General features: G+C 43.7%; 1 protein-coding gene across 4 annotated transcripts in view; it reads left to right on the forward strand.

Annotated features, from left to right (window-relative positions):
- The first annotated feature begins 457 nt into the window (after positions 1–457).
- Positions 458–21,706, forward strand: part of XYLT1 (xylosyltransferase 1) — a 169,091-nt gene continuing 147,842 nt past the window's right edge. Inside the window, exon 1 of one of the 4 annotated variants that reach the window (XM_032125607.1) lies at positions 458–929. In XM_032125607.1, the coding sequence (XP_031981498.1) occupies positions 708–929 (222 nt within the window). In that variant the 5' untranslated portion in view covers positions 458–707. The remainder of the gene's footprint in view (positions 930–21,706) is intronic. The other 3 variants (XM_032125609.1, XM_032125606.1, XM_032125608.1) reach the window with 3 other exon arrangements.

Here is a 21,706-nt window from a genome sequence, read left to right on the forward strand (position 1 = left end):
AGGAAAAAAACCCCCATCATCTCAGCCTCGGGGAATTCGGGCCCTTTTCGCCCGTGCCCGGTCCGCACGCGGGGGTCGCCGCCCGCCAGGTGCGGCCCGGCCCGGCCCGGCCCGGCCCGGCCGTGAGGCCGCGTTCCCTCAGAAGATGGCAGTCGCCGCCCGCCCGCCGCCGCCGCCCCCTCCCCTCCCCTCTGTTCCCCTCCCCTCCTTTTCCCTCCCCTCCGTTCCTCTCCTCTCCTCTCCGTTCCTCTCCTCTCCTCTCCTCTCCTCTCCTCTCCTCTCCGTTCCCCTCCCCTCCTCTCCTCTCCCCTCCCCGCTGCCTCTGCCCGCCCGCGGGAGCCGCCGCCCGCCCCGCTCCGGCCCCTTCCCCTCGCGCAGGGCCGGGGCTCGCCCGCCCGCCGCCGGCAGCAGCCCCCGCTCCTCCTCCGCCTCCAGCCCACCCCCCTCCTCCTCCCCCTCCTCCTTCCTCTTCCTCCGCCAACCCCACCCTGGCCCCGGGCTGGCCGGGCCGCGGGCTGCCGCGCCGCCAGGGCTCCCCGCCGGCTTCCCCCATCCCCACGCGCCGCGAACACCTCCTCCTCCTTCCCCCCCTCCCTCCTTCCCCACCTCCGCCCTCCTCCTGCTGACGTCTGGCTCTGCCCGGCTGAAAACTCGGTGCCGCGGCGGATGCGGCGGCTCTCGGCAGCGCGGCGGCGGCAGCAGCGAAGATGGTGGCGGCTCCGTGCGCCCGGCGGCTGGCGCGGCGCTCCCGCTCGGCGCTGGTGGCGGCGCTCACCGTGCTGCTCCTGCAGACCCTCCTCGTCTGGAATTTCACCTCCCTCGACGCCGGCGAGGAGCAGCGCGGCGGCCGCGAGAAGCGAGACCGCGGCGGAGAGCAGCGGGGGCAGGCGCAGCGCCGCGGACCCGCCGCCCCGCACGGCAAGGCGATGGTAGGCGGGGGAGCGGCAGCGGCGGCGTCTCACGGCGTCTGGCGGTGCCTCACTCGTGCCGGGACTGCGGCGCGGGGAAGTTGGGGCGAGCGAGGCGCGGTCGCCCCGGGGCTCGCGTTCCCCGCGTGGGCGCCTCCCGCAGGTGCCGCGCTGCGGGGCCGGTCCTGCCCCGGTCCGGCGGGAGCGCCCGCGGTGCGCAGCCAGAAAATGCATCCGCGGGATCCTCTCCCTTCCCCGAGAGAGGCGTCTCTCGTCCCATTCCCGGCGCTGCCTGCCGCGGGATCCCCTGGCATCCCAGCATCCCCGAACTTGGCGGGAGAGCCGCCTGCCCCACACTGTCCTAGGGGTTTGTTTTAGTGCTGCTTGGCTTTTTTTCACCCTGAAAAGCGCACAGGCGCTATTCTTTACTGCACAGCTCTGACAGACCCAGGAGGTGACGGGCAGTGAAATGTAATGCAATCATTTTATTAACCGCTGACAACTCAGGAACACTGAACTGTGCCCACACAGGATGAGGACCTTGTCTCTTACCACGTTCTTTTGCAAACTCCCCAGTTTTTATTCAAATTACTCGGGCCTGAAACCACAAGGGATTGCAAATCTGGCTCTATTGCCAGTACAATTTTCTATTTTTGAATTTTCTATTTTCGAATTTTCTGTTTTTGAATTTTCTATTAGGCATGTGAAAAAGCAAATTAATAGTGTTCTTGCAAACCTCAGATGTATAGCACTAGTATTCTTCAGCTCAAGAGAAGCTTCCTTTGGTTTTTACTTTATTCTTTCAGCAGTAGGCTTATGTTAAGTAAGTGATGCCTCTCAAAGTGCATGCTTAGTTTTGTCAGTTTCTGTATTTTTGTTTACATCCTTGAGAGAGAAGGCAAGAACTTGGGGCTCAGAGGTGACTTACCCCTGTAAATTACAGTGAGTGGTTTGGCCTCGAAAGGCTGCAAAGAGCTGAGCTCCTAGCATACAAGTACCCCGTCACTAACGTTTGGGACAGCTTGTAGTACGTACCCACCCACTGTGTGCAAATCCTGCTCTACTTTCTAGATGTGAAAATTAAAATTCTAGTTTACTGAATTCAGATTTTGTCTGTACACATAATCTTGTCTTGGTATTTGCTGTGTTCATAAATGTAGCTATTTAGGCTCCACTATTTTTCCTCCAGCACCTTGCCCTCTGCCTCTTTTCCTGTCCATCTAGTCTTTTGTTCTTTCATCTCTCAGTCTTCTCCAGCTTTTTTCCTTGATCTCTCTGCTGTGGGTTATCGAGGCTGGCGGACGCTGGTACCTGGGCAGGCAGGGGGCCGGGAGAGGGCAGGCTGCACCTGGAGCTTCAGCCCTGCTTCCCAGCTCCCCAGACTTTCTAGGAAATGATCCTCTTCTGTGGGCTCTGGGCTGTGTTGGAACAGGTACTCTTAGCAGTTGTCCTGGCCGTGTATCCAGTTTGCACCCGATGTGCAGGAACGAGTGCCGAGTTCGGGGTCGAGAGCTCATTGTTTCCATGCTGGCCACACGCAGACACAGAATATGAGTATTTTGATGCTGGCAGTTATGAATCATGCCTTTTGCATACAGTTTTGATCAAAGACCTAAAGATGGAGCACTGGGGTTCTGAATAGAAAACATGCTTTAAAACACATGCTGAGTGCACCAATTTTCCCCTCGTTATCTAAATGATTGGTATGGATCACACTGGGCTGTGCCACAGTGCCTGACTTTGATATCAGAAAAAAAAGGCAACAATGCTCAAGGCAAGTGGCAGCGTACTTAACGAAGTGCTTTGTCAAGAGGTGATTGGGCAATGCTTCTTCAAGATGACTTTGTGGTACTTGTGGCTTCGCTTAACCTGCACACTGGGAAGTGGCCGCCATCCTTAAAATTACTTTGTCAGAATACAAAACCTCACACTTAAGTATCCATCTATTGATGGCAATGTGTGCTTGTTGGAACAGTGATAGGGAAATTGGCTTTGTGCAGCCTTCTGCCTTAAAAACTTGGCACCTGTCTTAAATTGGTAGGTAAAGTTGCCAGTCTTAATTTCAGACTCCGTTCACAAGGAAAATCTCTGATAAATGGAATTGTATATAATCTATATGAAAGAAGATTTTTTTCCTGTTGCTTTGTTTCCACATTACAATGCAATTTATGTAATAGCCAAGCAAAGTTAGCATCCTTCTCAGTCCAAGTTTCCCATAGTTTGTGTATGTCAAATTGTTTTGCAACTGTTAGAGAAGCTGGCTGGTGTGAATACAGTAGTTCTATTATATCCACATGGCTTGGGTTAAGTGTATCTGAGGGGCCCCCCAAGGATTTTTCAAAAGTTTCTCAGTCTTGCATTTTAACCAAAAAATAGTATTAATTTCAATGTGTCTTTGGTCTGTGAATGGGATGGCATGTTTTAATACGTTTTGAGGAGTATATTTTTGAAAGGTTGCTAAATGTTTTTCTGGGACGTAATACTTGATCATGTTTTTTTCACTTTTTTTCACTTGTCCTGCTAACTACCCTTCTAAGAGCCTTTATACTAAATAGTTGTGCAAACCAGATTTTGGACACTTGGCAGAAGACAGTGCTTTTCAAAGGTATGTCTGAAAGTTGCCATATGAGGCTACAGTGCTTTTATTTATCTTGGTTTTAATTTGTCTCAGCCCTGTGTACAATACTGAAATGGGGGTGCCTCTTTTACTTTACTGAGTTGGACATAACTGGTGTGAGGATTTGGTAATTTGTGTCTGTGGAAGAGAAACACAGTCCTTTGAACCAGGTGTTTAAAAGATATTTAGATTTTTATTAAATGTGATCAGATACATGTAATAAGCACTATCATTTGGTAGATAAAATAACATTGTACCATAGTAAAAGGGTTGCCACTGTACCTGTGCATAATTGAACGGGAATTGCCAACTTGGCAGGAAGAAACAATTTTGAATTGAGCAATTTTGCAACTGAAACCACTTACTGTGCTAGCTCCCCTGACCAGTCACATCTGGAGCTTTCATTAGTCATAAGCAGTTTCCTGCAGTTGTTCCATATTTAATTAAACCAGCTTATAGATACTTCTAAAGAAATATCAACTGTGTCATTAGCAGTGATTTCAGTGGGTACTTGCAACTGTTCTTGCAGCTGCACCCTTTGCACGAGCTTTATTCATGCAGCCTAACTGAAGTGTCAAAAGCACAGAAGAATTAAGCTCCCTTCTGAGAATGGGTTGATTTTTATGCAAGGGTCTTTATCTTTGGAAAGCATGCTACAGCTTTTTGTGCAAATACTGCAAGCATACTGCTCAGTCTCGGGCTTCCTTACTGCAGCCTGCTAGCGATGCTGGAAGGGGCTTGTGGATGATGTGTGTTGGGAGCTCAGAGGGAGGAAAATGGGATGCAAATCCCTGCTTTGGGGCTGCTGAGGATGAGAGGGATGTGACAGCAAAGCATGTGCTGCTGTGGTGTTGCACTGACAGGCAGATGTGTGTCGCAGGGGTGTGCTTGTGCTGCCCAGCTGCAGCCCTGCCGTGGAATTGGGTGTTGAAGGCCCTGACTGTGGGTACGTGCTGCTCCTTTGTGCCTCCTGCTAGCCTTGGGTTTTCACTGCTGCCTGTTTTGCCATAAAGCAGAAATGCCAGTGCCTGTTACTGTGTCAGTTCGGTGAAATACAGCTCTTGCCTGCTGGTGTGGGATCAAAGCGTTTCTTCAGTCTGAAATTTTGTGTGTTCTTTTAAAGAAATGGTATGTTTCTTTCAGCATGAAACTGTCAGAGGAACCAAATATATCGACAGCTCAAAATGTTGAGAACTGTAGAATGAAAAGAAAGTCTGTTTGGGGTCAGTGAGCAGTTTTAATTCCAAGCAAAAGTTAAGCTAGGGAGGGCAGTCCTGAGGATCACCAGTGCTGCTCCTTAATTTCATATCTGTAGGGGGAAATGTGGTATTTCATCTTCTCCTGGCAATGTGGAGAGCGAGGCTGGGGCCTCCATGGGTTGATCAGCTGAACGTACTCGAGCCCAGTTTTTCTTGCTTGTTCCTTCCTTGTCACCTCCTGGTGATGCGCGCTGAGCTCCGCCAGGTTAAAGGTGCAAAAAGTAATTACAATGTGTGCCTAAACTCTGTAATCCCTGTTGGTTACTGAAGCTAGGAAAGGCATCCAGGGGCTGCTCTGCTCCACGCTAAGGATTATAAAAACTGTGGTCAGTTGTAACTAAAAGCAAAGAAGCAGCAACTCTAAAGCTGGAAAACACCAGGGGACTCATACAGCAAAGAAAACCCAGGAGGCTTTACTCCACTTCCTCTAAGGTTCATCCATCAGTTATTTCCCCCAGCATTGTCCAAACGCTTCCCCAAACTAAAACCAGTGCAGAATTCACCTTGTGTATAATATAAAAGCTTGGGATTCTTTAAGGTTTGGAAACGAGAGTTTTCTTTTGAAGTGCATTTGCCCCTGGAATGTTTAGATTCTGCAGGTGGATTCCCAGCACTGTTTTGCCAGAAGCAAACACACAGACCGGACCTACCCTCTGCTGAGCATCGTGTGGGAGGTGTGGGACAAGTGAGTTTCTGGATGGAGCACAGCTTTCAGTGCAGCACCAGCACTGCAGCACAGCTCTGCACTGGGGTGGCTGCGGGTGTGCCTCTGCCGTGGGCAAGGAGTTGTGCTGCTGCTGGAAGAGTCACTGTGGTCCCTGGGAGTTCACTCTACAGAGTTGCACTTAAGTGTAAAATAAGCTGTTAAGCTTCATAAAACAAATGAGTTTTCAAGAAAGAAGGAACTATTCCACCCCTGATTTATCCTTTTGCTTGAATCAGTGGATGTATAGGTTCCATATAGGTAAACACAACCAAATAGTACCTATTTAAATATCTTCCCCTCTAAGCAGCTTGTTGATGTAGAACTGTGGCCTCAGTAATTTAATCTGAATGCAAGAAATGAGGGAAAACTAGTTTTCAAAAAAATTTCCAGACCTGAGAGGTGCAAAGAAGTTTAATATGAGCTAATCATTTGTGTGTTAAACTTCAGTCCAGAGTGAATCAATCTCTGGAAATTAAGTCTCTCTAGTTTTAGTACACCGGGCTTAGCGAAACACCTTAGTTGAGGTACCCTGTGTTGTGAATAAAATTATTAGCATCGAGCTACTATGTGGCCAAAAATGATATATTTGTAAGAGAATGGGTCCATAGTACTGACTTGACTGTTAAGTACAGTTCTACTTATTATCAGGAGCTTAATCGTACTGCACTACGGTTTTAATAACAATCGAGAAGGAGAATGGAGACAACTCATCATTTAGTAATGGCAAAGGGGGAGACAATACATCTGCAGCTGGAAGCTGCATAATGATTTTTACAAAGTCTTAGCACTTAACAAGGCACCCGTTAACAAAACAAACAAATCTTTGCAGTAAGAGAACTAATGTATGCATCATTTAAGGGGAGTGTTAGAGCCAGAGTAGATTGTTGGTCTCCTGCAGCAGTTCCCTTGTTCAGCATCTTCTCTGCAGGAATGTGGGAATGTATGATATGAAATGCATCGGAAGCCTTTTTCAGGCCACTGGTGTATTTTTTTTTTTTTTTTTTTTTTAATTCCTTAATGTGTGATGGGATTTTGCAGATGTTCCCTTTGAAATAGAAGCGTTTTAATTTTTTAGCAAGAGAAGACCAGCTGTTGTACAGTGGATGTACAAATCCCATTTACTTCCCATCAGCTATTGCAAAATGGGTACTTTTTGGTGTAAAAGGCCTTCATTACCTGCCACATGTTTTGGCTCTATTCAGAAATATTTTTCAAAATATTTCTTCCTTTCAGCATTGGAAGTCTGTGATCTGTGATATGGCATCGTATTAGTGCTTGCTGAAGGACCAGGAGTACAATGAAAGCATGAAGTGATCTTAATTTGTGGGAACAGTCAAATTTTATAACCTCAAGGATTAATTTCAATTAAATACTTCCTAATTTTTCTTTACAGTGTTAAAATTAAATCTGGCACTTTCCTGAGGCTTTTGCAGTGACTCTTTAATTGGAATACAATGTCCTGTATTTTTTTCTTTTGGCTATGGCTGATGGGATGTCTGATTCGAGCAGATGCAGGAGCATCCCTGTGCGGACGCTCAGAGGGCACACGGGTTCTGGTGCTTATAACTGCTCATATGAGTAGAGTTTCAGGACTAGCAGTTTCAAGTGTTTGATTTTTAGACTTGGAAGTTCAGTCCTTCAGTTTTTTTAAGTAATGGTAGGCCTTTGATGCTGTTCCACAGAGCACATGTTGAATGGGAGACTGCTCTGTGGGACCGGGGAAAGTCCTGGTTGTCTACTCTCATTAGTAACCTCTTGACATCTTTAGCACAGTGTTTAGGGCCACATAACTAAGGGTGACATGTAGTTTTGGGTTTTTCAATCATTGGTGCTCCATACTAGTCCTCTTTGGTCTTGATAATTGTGTGTTTTATCTCTTTCCTCCAGTGGAGCCAGGCCCTGGCAGGTCCCAACTTTATTCTTTGCTTTCATATTTGGTGCTGCTGATTATGGCTGTCCTCTTTTGGGTGCTTAAGCCTGGGGTCAATCTCACAAGCATGTGGGGCCTGAGGCCTTCTCATGGATAGAGATGAGTGTGTCCAGAAGGCAATTCAGCCCTTTTGAAGTGTGCATCTGTACAAAAGCCTGCTCCTCTGGGCCAGCAAGGCAGGGGGCCGTGGCAGTGATGCTCAGGTACCTGCCATGCATGTAGGAATCCGTTCCTTCAGAGGCCAAGTCTGCAAAGTGTGCTTGATTAACATCCCAGCCTTCATGGAAGCAGTGTTCTTGTGAAGGAATCTGTTCTTGTGAAGCAATTGAGATCTTCAGCAAGGACCAGGAGCTTGTCAGCTGCCATGCATTGGTATAACTCCATTAAAGTCAGTACAGACCAGCTGGGGATTCTGGACCCACAAATGTAATTATTGTTATAATACTAGCATCAAACAAGTAATCATTATTTTTACTCTCTCTTTTCATTTCGAAATGAGAAAATTATTTCCTCTTGGATCAGTGAAAGTAATTTACATTATGCACAATAATGGTCTACATGAAAATATAATTATTGTTCATTTGTATGGCACCATCTGGGCACCAGAAGCTTCACAGACACATGTGAGGAAAGGTCCCTGTCTTGAAGAGTTTACAGGCTGAATAGCAAGTTATAGCTGCTAGCAGTCAACAAGAGTCACAAATGGAACTTTGCAGTATCACCTGTTCAGCCCAGGACTTCCACAAACCCCTCCTCAGTGACTTCCAGTCAGAATTCCTCTGTGATGGGCACTGTACAGCCTAAGGATGGGATGAGTCTAAGGATCATTAGCGTGGATGGATCAAGAAAGAATGCAGCAAGAGGCTAGCATTATAAATTGGCTGCCCAGCTGGTTTTGACCAAGTATACTTGGAAGCACAAAATGGTTCTGATGCCTTGTGGCCATGTGCTTCCTGTGGAGTTATTCCCAAGTTTTACATCAAATACAGCTTTATGAATGCTTTACTGAGTGTGAGTATGCACTAAAAGTGAAGAGACCAGGCTTTTATAACTGTATGGATATAAAAATTGAGCAACATTACCTAAACATATATAGTGTAACCTTGCTGAGTACTGAAAGGGTCTGTACAGGACACTGAAATCATGTGACTTCTTATTTTTAGAGATTATTAGAGAATTTCTCCAAGGGACAAACTATTTATAACATGTCTATAATTTGCTGCTTTTTTTTTTTTTTTTTTTTGTGATGAAATTAAGCCAATAAATGAATACTGGTTAATTTAAAAAGTTAGCTAAAAAAGATTTCACACTAGTGTGTGGCTGACTCTGAGGTCAGATCGTGAATGCTTCCCACATACATTTTGTTTTCAAGCTACTGTTCTGTTGCTGTTCTATTATTAGAGAGTAAGTGGGATGCTTATTTAAAACAATTCTACAAAGCTGAATGACACTGCAAACTTCAGTTTAACTTGGATTTGGTTGAATGAGTCATGGACACTCATTCCTGCTTCATGCTGCAGCCTTTGCTTGCCCTTCAGATGTGCTTTTTTGGTTCAGTTATATTGGTGGAATCTGAGTATTTTTCTTCAAGTTGATGCTGTTCACTGACTTTTTGTGGTGGTCAGTTTTGGATTTTGTGCTGTCTGAATTTCTGAGAGGTCTCTCATTTCGTTCTTAAAACTCAGCCTGTTTCTAGTTATCTTTGTTCTTTATAATTGCACTCTTTCTGATTCAGGAACACACACGGTTCAGTTAAAATGTCTTCTTTGAAAGAAAATGTGTTTGAGGTCGTGAGTGTGTTGACTAAAGTGAAGCAAGCTCCCTGAAACTACATCCAGCCTGTTGACCCTTACCTGGGAGAGGGTCATGAAAAATGACATTTCATGGGAATTTTTTTGTTCTTTAGAATTGCACAAGTGCATGTCACAGAGGCAGGTAGAGTTCTACATGTTCTACCTGCGAGCTCAGCAGGGCGACAACTGCCCCCCACCCTTGATGAGGAGTCCCACAGCTGCCAGTGTCCTCAGTTGTTAGTTAACTAAGGAACTTTTTTCTCAGTGTGGCAGTGTACCTGGAGCTGTAACTAAATAAATGGCCATCTGCTAATTATGAAAACGTAAACTGGACTTCTCTGTAGAAATGGAGCGTTACCAGAGATCTGGATTGGAGTCATCTTGAACAAGCATGTAAATAAAAAATAATCTGTTATCAAGCTAATACTGCTTTAGAGAAAAAAATACTCTCACGAAAGGTAGCAGCTTGTCTGCAGAGATCCACATTTGGCTAGCTGGAGATAAATCTAGGCACCTAAGTATATTGAGTTAGATGCTTACAGGCTTGCTTATGCACTTAAAACTTGCTGTGGGTGCCTGACAGCTGTTTAAATATGTAAATAAGAATTCAGGTGGCTACCTTATGGCTTCTAAGTTCAGCAACTTGGCCTACAGTGTGTAAAACCAAGCAAACAAGCAGAAGAGGAGTGAATGTAGTAAACAAAGCTGTTAGTGTGTATACACTAGGAGAATAATAATACTTTGCACAGCTACTGTGCCTCAAATTGCTTACGTTTTGGCATTCACTTGAGTTTAGTCACTCAGTGGCATAAATAGAAACTTGGAGGTGCTGCCTGCTAGCAGAGTACATGGAGCAGTACCTCAGCAATGAACTGCCTTTTTGGCAGTCTTACAACAAAAGATGTGCAAGTCTTCAGCGCAATATTTTGATAAGTCATTGGTTCTTATTAAAATAATAATTATAGCAATAATTGTAACTGTAGTTGGCTCTGACTGAACTGCTGAGTAGAGGACAGGGGGAGGAGGATTATGAAACATCTGAGCAAAGCCATCTGAGTCCTGCTCCTTCAGCTCTGTGCACACAAATGAGGGTGTTTGTCTGTATTTTTGGCATGTCGTGTGCCAGTACATGGCACTGCCCATGTGCTGGGTGGCTCCCCCCAGAAGAGAGCTGGAGACTCCTGTGCAGCCTGCCCTACAGGCAGCTCATCATCCCTGTGTTCGTGTTTCTAATAAGAGATGTGATCAAAATAGGTGATAGTGTTTTACAGCAGTACAGTGATAAAATGGTGCAATAAGCTCAGGGCCATCTGGCTTTCTGTTGTTAGCTCTGACGTTTGCTGTGTCTCGCCTTCATAGCAAGATCACATCATCTCATCCCCAAAGCCCAGGCCAGGTCTCAGTGGTACTGAAACCAAAGGAAAGTTGGGTGGGTTTTGCAGGTGGCACTGTAGCTGTGATGACACTGTCCTGAGCCTCTCTAATGTAATTCAGTATTAAACATTTCCACTGGCCAGGCTGCCCCTGCGTGACCTCCTGTGCTAAGTGACTGCAAGTGATTAATGACTATTTATTAGGAGATGATGGTCTCAAACCTGCTCACTTCACAGACAATGTAAACAGTGATTTCACCCTCAAGCCCCAGTTAAAAAATACAGTATTTTTTCTCCTTGCTTTCTTTTGAAGTTGTTTTTTTTCATCCCTGGATGTCTAAGAAAAGCAGACTGCACTGGCCTTTTCCTGTTCCCACCGTGTGAAGCTGCAGTGGGCATCTAGAGTGTGAGTTTTGGGGTGCTTGCTCCCCTTGGTTAGGGCTCCAGTGAAATGCCTCATGAAATGCTCTAGATGCTCTCTGTTTGTGGAGCGGGTGTCACCTGGAAGGGATCAGTGAAGGGAAGCCCTTGAATTTCATACTCTCCTGGATTCAACCTCAGGGGTATGTTTCCAGTTTAGTTACCAGAACCAGCCAGGCTTTGCTCTGAATTCTGCCACCTAAGCTTCAGTGCTGTCAAGCTTTTGGTAGGCAATGAACGAGGTGCTGTGTGTTTTGTTTGCTTGTAAATGTTTGTATATTGTTCTTAGTTTTAACACAGTCTCGTGTACTCACTTCCTCCTCGTCCCTGAACAATTCCCTCCTGTTTCTGGGGCTTTTGTCAGTGGTTGCTCCAGCTGGAAGCCCCTGGCAGTGACTCCAGTAGCTCAGCTGGGACTGGGTTAGGAGGTGGATTGATGTAACTGGTGAGGAAAGTACTTCAGGTCTCTATTCCACACTTGGTAAATAGTAACTCCATTATGAAATACTGTTTCACTGTTGAATAAATTGGTGTGGTTTTGTTTTCCCTGCTTGCTGTCATTGGTGAGTTGCTTTCTTCCTAACTTGTGTTGTCCAGTTTGAAATACTGTTTCCTGTTGGCTTGAAATAACCTGTTCTGCAGCATTTGCCTGTTTTATGTTGCCTACAGAGAGCAAAATGTATCCTCAAATGTTTGAATCTGTTGCTAAGGTTAGGATGGTAGTTTCATAGCAACACAGAGATACCACAGGTGTTAGAATCATTTCTTTAGTAGAGAGTTGGTGGTTTGGTGGTTTCTGTGTTTCTCCCCTTCCTGTTTACTAGAGTAAAACATGTTCAGGACTCGGGTTTGCAACTCGTGTGCAAACAGAGGCATGCATGCATACCTGTATTCCATAGTGGTCAAATATTTGTGGTCAGATATAAGCAAGAGTTGCTCAAGATAGAATTTCCCAGACTGAGTGTTGCTTAGAAATATTTTTCTTTACAGCATGCAGTTTAAACAAGTCTAGGATGTGGCAAGTCATCACTTCATCAAGTTTGTGCTCTTTTAGTAGCAGATTCTTTTAGAAAATCTTCATGTTGAGGGTTAGTTCCACCTTTGATCATTATCCTGTGTAAGCATAACGTGTGAGAGATTTTTGTACAGGACTGATTTTGAGACACCTTTGTCAACTAAATTTCACCTTTTTCAGTGTGCTCAGTTGTTTGCTGTAGGATGAAGATGCAGATGTGTAAGAGCTCAAGTGAAACAGCACACTGAGAATAACCTGTGGCTCTTCAGAGCCACTGAGTGTCTTCATTAGGACGTGGAGGGCAGACATGGGTGTAAAATCAGTCAAGAATAGTCTTACGAATATCATTGTGTTAGGGTGGGTTTTTTATACAGCCTTTGTATTTTCATTTAAATTGTTAAAGTGAAAAGAGTCTTAAAATAAAGGTTGTTCTGTTGTCCTAAGGTGTTCCATGTCGCTAGAAAAAAGAAAAAAGAAAGTATTTGATAGCAGCACTTCTTTAAGTGGGTTTTATAAATATTGATTCTGTAAAACCAATATATAATGTTATTTTAATTTCTGTTCTGTGTTCTGAATGGAATTACCTGTGATAGGAGAGACTGATGGTGCTGGGCAGTTACAGCTTGAGTCCCTGCATATTTCTCTTGGCAGTGGTAGAATTATTGAACAATCGCTCTCCATTTTTAGTGTTTTTACGAGTATAAGAACTTAAAATTCAGCTCTTTTTTTTTTTTTTTTTTTTTTTTTTTTTTTTTTAAGGGCTCTTCATATTCTGCTGGCCTTGTTTGGTCTTGGTGAAATTCGTGCAGTGTTAATAATTTCATCCCATGCTGAATTACTAAGGATGCTCATGCAGGAGGACTGCACTCTGAGTTTTGCATTATGGAAATACTATGTTGATGGCAGGTGTGTTGAATCCATCTCTGTTACGTTTTGCTTCAGCTCTGATTCTCTCAGTCAGCTTTTTAGAGGTCATGTGTGTAACTGGTGGACTTCCTTGGGCCAGATTTGGAGGGAATGGGTGGGGTTTCTGAATGGGCTTAAAATGCCTGCTTTGTATTCAAGTGGATTACCTGTGTTAGAATTTAATTTAAATGTATTGATCCCTGCCTAAGGAGATATCCAAATTACCCATAAGTGATGATCAGCGCAGGGATCAGCCAGCGTGAGGCTAAAGTGCAAACATTTATGTTGTTGTCTTGTGTTCAGCTTGTACAGTGTGCCAGCTTCAATGGCTGGTTTATGGTGTTTTTAACAGTTGGACTCAAAGATCCTACTGTCTTTTCCAACCTAAATGATGCTATGATTGTATGAACCTAACTTTGATGAAAAATTAAACAAAGCCTCAGGGTCTAGAAGAAAGGTGCTCTGTCTGTGTGGCAGCAAGTGGATGTAGATTCAACTCCCAGCTTTACAGAATGCTGCTTGTGTGGCCTCCTCCTGGAGGAGGAAAACACGGGGCTGGTTGTCTCTGCTTCCCAGTCAAACAGAAGCACTGAGTCACTGGATAGGGACCAGGTTTGTGTGTACCACTGCCTGGCAGACAACAAACACATGTATTGAAGCTGCACTGAGAAGTGATGTTTGCCACACGTCCATGTCTCTTTGTGGTTTGGGGATTTTTTAGTGACAGGGTGACTATGCTGGGTAGACCAGTCACCCAAAGGAGGTTGAAGGTTTAAAGGGCATTCATAACTTGGTAAGTGACTCACTGAGGAATACAGAAGAGAAGGTGTATTTGAAGAAAAGCATGAGATGTTTTTTTGTCACAATATCTGTTGGGGAGTAAGGAGACTAAGGGGAGTTGTGACTAAGGAGATGGCGTAAATGTACTTTGCTGTGACAAATTCTTATTGCAAAGGCAGTGCAAAAAGTGGCTCTTGTGTACAGCTTTTTAGTGTAAGTCATGTGCCTGGCATCACCCTGTGCAGGGTTCCCAGAAGCAGGCAGCTCTTCTCTCTGTTTCCATTTCAGAGTCTTGAATTCGTTTGAGCCCAACCTAAAACTGTCGGCTGCCAGTTCTGACAGAACAGTTGCCAGCCCTCAAGGTACCCAGGTGGGTTGTGCAGGGACCTTTCCTGCCCCAAGAGAAGAGACCTTCCTGCTTCAGCTGTCTGAAAGGCCCTGATTTGGTGGGATGGATGGTCCAGGTCTGGACAGCGATGGTTAGATCTGTTACCAGTGCCATGGGCTGGGGTTGTGCCTGGCTTGCTTTGCAGCAGCTGGTTCTGTTTTGGAGCAGTTGGTGGATGGAACCTGTTCTATCTTCTTTCTGCTACATCAGTAATCGGGATCATTTTTCTGTGAGCTGCCACATCTGTGGCCCAAAACCTGTGCTTAGCCTGGGGGAAGGCAGTGAAAGGTGACGTTTCCCACAGCTCAGCGCTCGCTTGCCAGCAGTAGAAGCAGCTTATGCTGCTTCAATTCTGTGCATTTTAAGGATTTAACACAGATATTTATGAAGTCCTTTGGTTTGCATGTATCAGCATAAAGAAAAGTATCTTCTGAACATACCTAGTTGCAAGACTAATATTTCTTTTAAGATTACCCATCTCCTTAAGTAGTCCTTCTGTGTGTGTATGAAGGGGGAAAAAAAACCCAAACCCCCAAACCTTTGGCCATTCCAGCTGCTGATTGTGAGCATAAGTCCTTGAGAAGAAGCTTTTCTATTATCCCTAATGCTCTAGAGCTTGGTGAATAAACAAAATGAACACAGGTGTTTCCTTGCTGGTGATACAATTAAGAAGAAGACGTTACTCAAGGCATTGCTCAGCTGCAACTTAAACTCCTGTGTGCAGAAATCTGTGGACCAAACAACTCAGTCCTCTCCAAGGAAACTTCCTGTGAAGTTGAACAGGCTTGCTGAGTAATACCTTTTGTGTTAACAGTTTATTAACCACTTATTGAATTACCCAGCTATGTTTAAATTAGCCAAAAGCTCATTTCTTGCCATATGGAAATGCTGTGAGGGTGCTGCAATGTGCTGCTGAGGTCAAGTCCCATCCTTGGAGGAGTGACCATGAGAACAGGCATTTGCCTGCAGTTCTGGGGGACAGTTATGTGGCTCATAGTTGAGCAAACCAGAATCAAAATCAGTACTGTATAGAAACACTTTACAGGTGTTTTAATTCTGGGTAAATACAGGTTGTGCTAGTTTTAACAGTTTTGTAAGAAACTTTCTTCACACGATGAAAGAGAAATAACTATGAATTGGTTGCAGTCTGTAGTTAGTGACAAAGCAGCTCTTTGCTATCACTCTGGTCAAGTTGCCTCTCTGCTTACTCTTCTTGCAATTCTTTCCTTGTTTAGGCAATTTCTTGTGAGACTAAGATTTTTAGGTTTATAGAGCAGATTTGACCATGTAGGTGTGAAGGGGAAGCCAGAAACGATGTCCAGATCTTCAGTGAAGCTGCGCCACAGCGGGGGATGTGCTCTGGGAGCAGAGGGTGCTTCCAGGATGCCCTGACCTCAGACAGCTTTCACAGCTTGCCTGCAGGTGAGGTCATGGTTTGCAGAGGAGAGCAGGAGTGCGTTAAGAGAACAAGCTTGAGGAATCTGACCACTTAGACTCTATCTGTCGCTGCAGGACCTGCTGTTGAGTTTAAAAAAAAAAAATGAAAGACTTGGCATATGTTTGCAAGGACTCGTGTTTTAATAACAATTTCAGACTGCGTGTTTCATGGATTTTAGAGGTATCAGTTGCTACTGGAAGGTAACTTTAGTCACTTTGCTCATGAGAAGTTTGAAGCAACTTGTGTAGGATTAAATTATTAAATTAAATTGTTAAATTAAATTATTAAATAAAGCTGGTTTCTGTTACTATGCTACTAGCTGCTGACTTCTTGGTAACTCTGTTGCTGTGCTTATCCTCAAATCCCTTTTTGTGGAAAGCATCCTGGTTTGTTCCCCGGCAGGCTGAGCTGCAGTGGCCGCTGGCCCCAGGCAGGGCTCCGTGCTCCTGGCCACAGCTGGGTCGGAAATGCTGCACCTTCAGCCACCCTCATCCTGCACAGCGGGGCTGATTCACCTGCAGGACAGCTCATCACTGCTGCAGACATGAACTTGCTGTTTGGGTTCTCCCTTAGCATGCCATGGAAACTTGCTTTCATATCCACGTCTGTGCTCCCTCTCTGCTCGCACCTTTCTTCTTTCTAAAGAGCAGATTTTCCTGTTCTCCCTTTCATTTTTTATTCTCACTGATGTGTATCTCTACTTCTGTTCTTCCGTCCCTTTTCTGAACAAAGATAATTTATTGTTTCTGAGCATTTGAGTAACAGTTTTGTCACCTTTCTGCAGAGATAGACCAGCTTTGATCAATAGCAAAAGAAAGTGGTTGTAGAAATTCACACTATGCACTTGCATACTCTGTAGAGTGTCTTTGTAGCTGGTGCTTAGCATATTGCCTCTGGAAACGGGTTTCTAGCATGTAGCTTTTATTTGTGCAGCAAGGGACCCTGGCAAATGCTTCATGTTTGATATGAACTCACAGTCCTTTCAGGTAGTGAATAATGTGAATGAGGGCTTATCAACATCGTCTCAAAGAGCACTGCAGTTCGTGCCCTACAATGGTGGCACAATATGATTTGCCTTAATGGGAAGGTTGCAAACAGCATTTGAAATACTATAAACTGTATTAACAGTAAAAGCAATTCAGTGGGGAAGGAGTTTCTTAGGAAAATGGTGAATTTTCTAATGCTGAATTCTCTTAAATGAAGACTAGAGTCTCTAGGGGAACTGGAAGTTAGTACAGGTATCACAGGGTAATATTCTGGCCTTAGTGGGACATGTCTGTGCTTGTGGTGTGTTGGAATATCAAAGGGCAGACAGGTAGTTGGAGGCTTTAGGTGAGGTACTGTTCTTGACACGTTGTGTGTGATTCATCCCCACATCACTGTGCAGAAGCTTTATATGGTGCTAATGTTTCTGTTAGCTGTGCTTGATATTTCTAATTTCTATCTTTTCAAGATCACTTATGAGTTAAAATAAAATGACAATGTCCTTTATCCTTTAATATGCAGCATCCAATATATAGCGAATTCTCAACTTCTCTGAAGCTGGTGGAAAATTCCCAATTACCAAATCACAGAATTAACTAGGTTGGAAAAGACCTTTGAGATCATCAAGTCCAACCTATTACTCTGAAGGAGTTAAGATTTCACCTTAAGGCTTGTTTGCTCCAGCATTTGTCCTTTGAGTTATAAAGTCTGGCACAGCTGTAAGACCTGAAATATTTAGCAGTGATTGGTAGTGACTGACTGCAGTCAAAGTCACCTGGAGCCTTTCACCAAGTTGACATTCTGTTCTCTAAGCTCAGGTTGATGTTTCCTTTAACATTTCTTGCTCGAAATCAAGTTCAGTTTTGGTTCTCATGGCCAAAGAGGCAGTACCAGCTCTGCCCTGAGCTAAGGCAGTGCAGTGTGCTGTGCTGTGACATTTATACCGTGGCAGATCATCCTGAGCTGATGTTTAGGCTTCTTTTGCCAATGCAAAGCATTTATGGATCTTTCTCCCTGCTTATGAAACGCACTTGTCTCCAGTATGGTATAAACAAATGCGCTCAGAATAAATGCTTTTCCCCTGCACCCTGTTTGCTGACAAATCAACCACCCTTACTCAAATCTTCTTATCTACATGTATGCATATACATACACAGATATGCTTATGTACATATATATGCGTATCTGTATGGTGGAGGGGATTTCTTGCCATGTGAAAATCAGAGATCAAGGGGTGAATGCTCTCCCTGAAAGGCAGCAGGGTGCCAGCCCATCCCAGTTGCTGTATAAAAAGATTGATGTACGACTTTGATGCTGCATGAAGCAGCTTTAGATTCCCAGTGAACATTGTTTTGTTGCACAGAGGAAGACAAGGACACTAAATCTGTGGAGAGTAAATCTTGAGGAAAAAGAACTTCAGCAAATAACAAGATGAAATTTGTATTCATACACAGCTCAGGTGTTTGGAGATACAGGGTGTGTGCAGAGCTGTGCTGCTGTGACGAACCAGCTTTTTATTCTTAACAAAACTGTTGCTATTAGTCTCTTGCAGCACATCCAACAGCTCTTGTCACATTTGATTTTGGGTTAAAACTGTGTAAAGCCTTCAGGTTTTTTTAAAGGAACTTTACATTTTCTTCTGTTAGTTGAGAAGTGGTGTCTGCCTTTTCTTTCTTTCTCCTTCCTTTTTTTCCTTTTTGAAATTTTTTCCTTGGTATTTATAACAAAAACTGCCAACTAAGTTTTGTTTCATGTTCACTCCATGACAAAGTATGTAATTGGCACAAATTTTTCTTCTATAGCTGAAAGAGAAAGCGCAGTAAAGATTTGGAAAGGGAAGTAGTCTGTCTTTATCTAAAACAAATGTTGGTAATCTGGTGACCTTTCTAACAGCATAAAAGTGGAATATCTTGTATTTATTTGCAGTCTCCTTGGTTATAGAGGTTGTAGTGGGATCCTGCTCATCTCTTGCCAATTTCTGTGTTTTTCCCGCCCGTGCTTGTTTGTGTCATCAGGAGTTTGGAGGATAAACAGTTCAGTTTCTGCAAAGGAGAATGAACTTCTGCTGGTCTGCTAGAAGTTATCAGCAAAATAGATGATAAAGAGGTGAGGAATTATGGGTCTGCAGGATAGTAATGAGCAATTCCATTCTGGAGCTGTTGACAGGACACTGCTAGAGAAAGCTGTCAGAAAGTGAGCAGCAGCATCCTGCCGTGATTGGGCATTGCCTGAAAGATTATAAATAAATATTAAAAATAAATTGCCCATTTTTATTGTTGCAGTGCATTTGTTGAGAGCTTCCTCTGAGGTTCTGAAATCCAGAATAAGATTGGTAGCACTTCTTAGTATCACCAAGATGATAGCTTTGTTTTAAAAGCTGTTTTAAAAATCTTTGTCAGATAAATAGCTGATCCTCCTTTCTTGGCTTGCTTTTGTTCCTCTACTTTTAGGAGATACTGAAGAAGTGTTTTCCCTGTATGTATGAGTCGGTTTTCAGTAGCAGACAGGGCATGTTTTCATGAAGAAAGGATTGAGTGTGCTCTTGGTAAGGAGTGATTGGAGCATCTTACGGTTGAGTGATACTGGGCGGAACTTTGAAACCTCAGCTGAGGCTACTTACCAGAAGTACCACGTTGGATGGAGGGGGTGATGCCAGTTAAAACCTGATGCACAAAGAAACTCTTAGTTACTTTTTTGGCACCTGTATTTCCTGTTGCCTGTTGGCATCTTTCTAGCTTGAAAAAATTGAAAGGACAGGTGGGACAGCAAAATGTAGCATGCAGTGGCCTCTGAGCCTTCTCTCAGAAAGCAGAACATGTTTGCAGTTAGAAAAGTATGTGACTTTATGCTCCAGATTAAGTCCTGTAGTAAACTTGGAGAAATACAAGATGACATAGCAAGTGAGGTCCTGACCTTGTTAGTTTTTCTTTGTCATCTGGCAATTTTTCAGAAACTATCACTGTATTCATTATTTGTTCTCTGTTTAAATTAGTTCTTGCTGCCATGTTTCAGTTGGTAATGCCGTCTTTAGAATTTTAAACCATATTTAAAATGTATCTTAGGGTAAGAATATATAATGAACCAATCACTATTCATGATAAAGCAGCCAAAGATGGATAAATTAATACTGTGTGAAGAGTCTGTAGTTTTATAATTTCAAATTAACTCATAGCCTGAATTATTTTTTGATTACGAAAGCATTGATAATTTAATAAACCTTGAATTTCTGAGTTCTAGCAAGAATTTCAAATTAATGTTACAAGTTGCAGTTCGGGTCTCAGTGAAGTTGTCCAGCACCTCTGCGGTAGTAACTTTACCTCAGTTAAATTAAATATAGAGTGATCTTTGTCTTGGTTCCTGTAGAGAAGTGAACTCTACACTTCAGCCTTGTGAGGCAGACCCTGTACGGATGAGTCTTGTTCTGCACGGTGCAAGAGTAGCTTCTCTCACTGTCCTGTGTCTCCTCCTGACTTCAGAGGATGTTACAGTTTATTACTGGGAGTGGGAGAAAGGATCAGTCGGTGCTGGGGTAATACGGGATACAAGGGGACAGAACTCAGAAGTTTTATTCTTGCTGACCTTTTTTTGTGGCCTTTGGTGGCCTCTGTGCCTCATTTTCTTTCTGGATTGAGTCTTTTGTCTCTTTGGATCTTGTAAGTTTTCTTTGAAGCAGGAATGTTACTTTACTCTATGTTCAGCACAGAGAGGCCTCCACTCCCAGTGGGGTTATTCAGGGGCTTTTGTGTAACGTGTAACGATGGTCTGTATTGTAAAAAAGGCAAAGCAAACAAACCCAGAGAGGAGAATGTGCTTCTGGTTTGAAGGCAGCTTTGTGCATAAATATCTGTTTGACTTCAGGAAACTGCAGTTTATTAGAAAAGAAATGTTCAGTTGCAGCTTTCCAAACACTTCCAGATTTTCATTTTTTTCTCCCCTTCCTCCCTGTGTCTAAATGGTTCAGGAAAGTGCCTCTTCCAAATGACTGTTCTGCTGTTTTAACAAAGGTAATTGGTCCTAGGACTTTTATGGAGCTAACATCAGAGGCAGGCTGCTCGCTTTCTATTCAAACATCTTGGATTCGACTGCAAGACTCTTAGAGCTTTATTGTAACCTCCTGAAATCGTGCTTAGTGCAGTTTACCTTTACATTGCTCTACCAGTTTGTCTTCAGAGCCCTGTTACTCTATTTGCATCCATCTTTGAAGAGATATTCTACAGCATACTATTTACTAGGAGTTTTAATTCATTTAGCCCTTCTTGTCTCCCAGCAGATTGATTTACAGACATGGGTTGTACATGTTGCTGTTTGCTGCTTTCAGAAATGCAGAGTCACGTTGGCAACAAAATGCTGCGGTTTCCTGACTATGGGAGTTAAACCCAGCCATGAACTGCAGGGATGGTAAACCTTTTAAAAATTGAATTTTATCTCATAGAGGCGTATTACTCCGGGAGGAATAAATTACTTCTTTGTAACATTTTCTGCTAAGATGTTCTTCCTTTAGCTTTCTGATTATTCATCAGCTTGTCAAACTTTTCCCATTGCCTTTTATCCTTTTGTTTTAAATACCTCAAAAGTTCTGATCGAGTTGCCAAATTTTCCTAGTTTGGAAGAGAACAAGTTTGGGAGCTCTGAAACAGTTGCTACAATGCCATGAGAAAATGCTGTGGTTTTGAATACAAATTCAAATAAAAATTGGTTGTGAACATTAATTTTCTGTTAAATGCTGTTCCGTAAAATTCTCAGGGATCTCACATAAATGCTTAATTCCTACAAACAAAGCCCTGAGAAGACACTTTATCTGACTCATTCAAAGTTAAGAAAAGAGTTAGTGCTCTCTTTGGAGTGAACCTGCAGGAGTTCGGAAAGTTGCACTGTTAATGTGATTGATTTTTATGTCAAGGGTAAATTTTTCCTTCAACATCCAAGTGCAAAGGTTCACACGCCTGCATGGAATAACTAATAAGCGTGCGTGATTTCAAAAGTCTTCAGGAGGCAAAGGAGCAGAGTGTTTCCATACAAAAATGCCTGTTTTGTTTCTCTGGAGAGCAAGACAGCTGGTGTGGACTCTGTCAGGGAGAAACTTGTGTTAGGCTTTATTTCCAGCTCCTGTCAGATGGGTTTGTGTGATGGAGCTGCACAGCTTTCCCCCCTCCGGGATCTCTGGCCACTGTGGCCTGATCTGCATTCGG

The sequence above is a fragment of the Corvus moneduloides genome, chromosome 16 (genome assembly GCF_009650955.1).
Source record: "Corvus moneduloides isolate bCorMon1 chromosome 16, bCorMon1.pri, whole genome shotgun sequence".
In the NCBI taxonomy this organism is placed as follows: domain Eukaryota; kingdom Metazoa; phylum Chordata; class Aves; order Passeriformes; family Corvidae; genus Corvus; species Corvus moneduloides.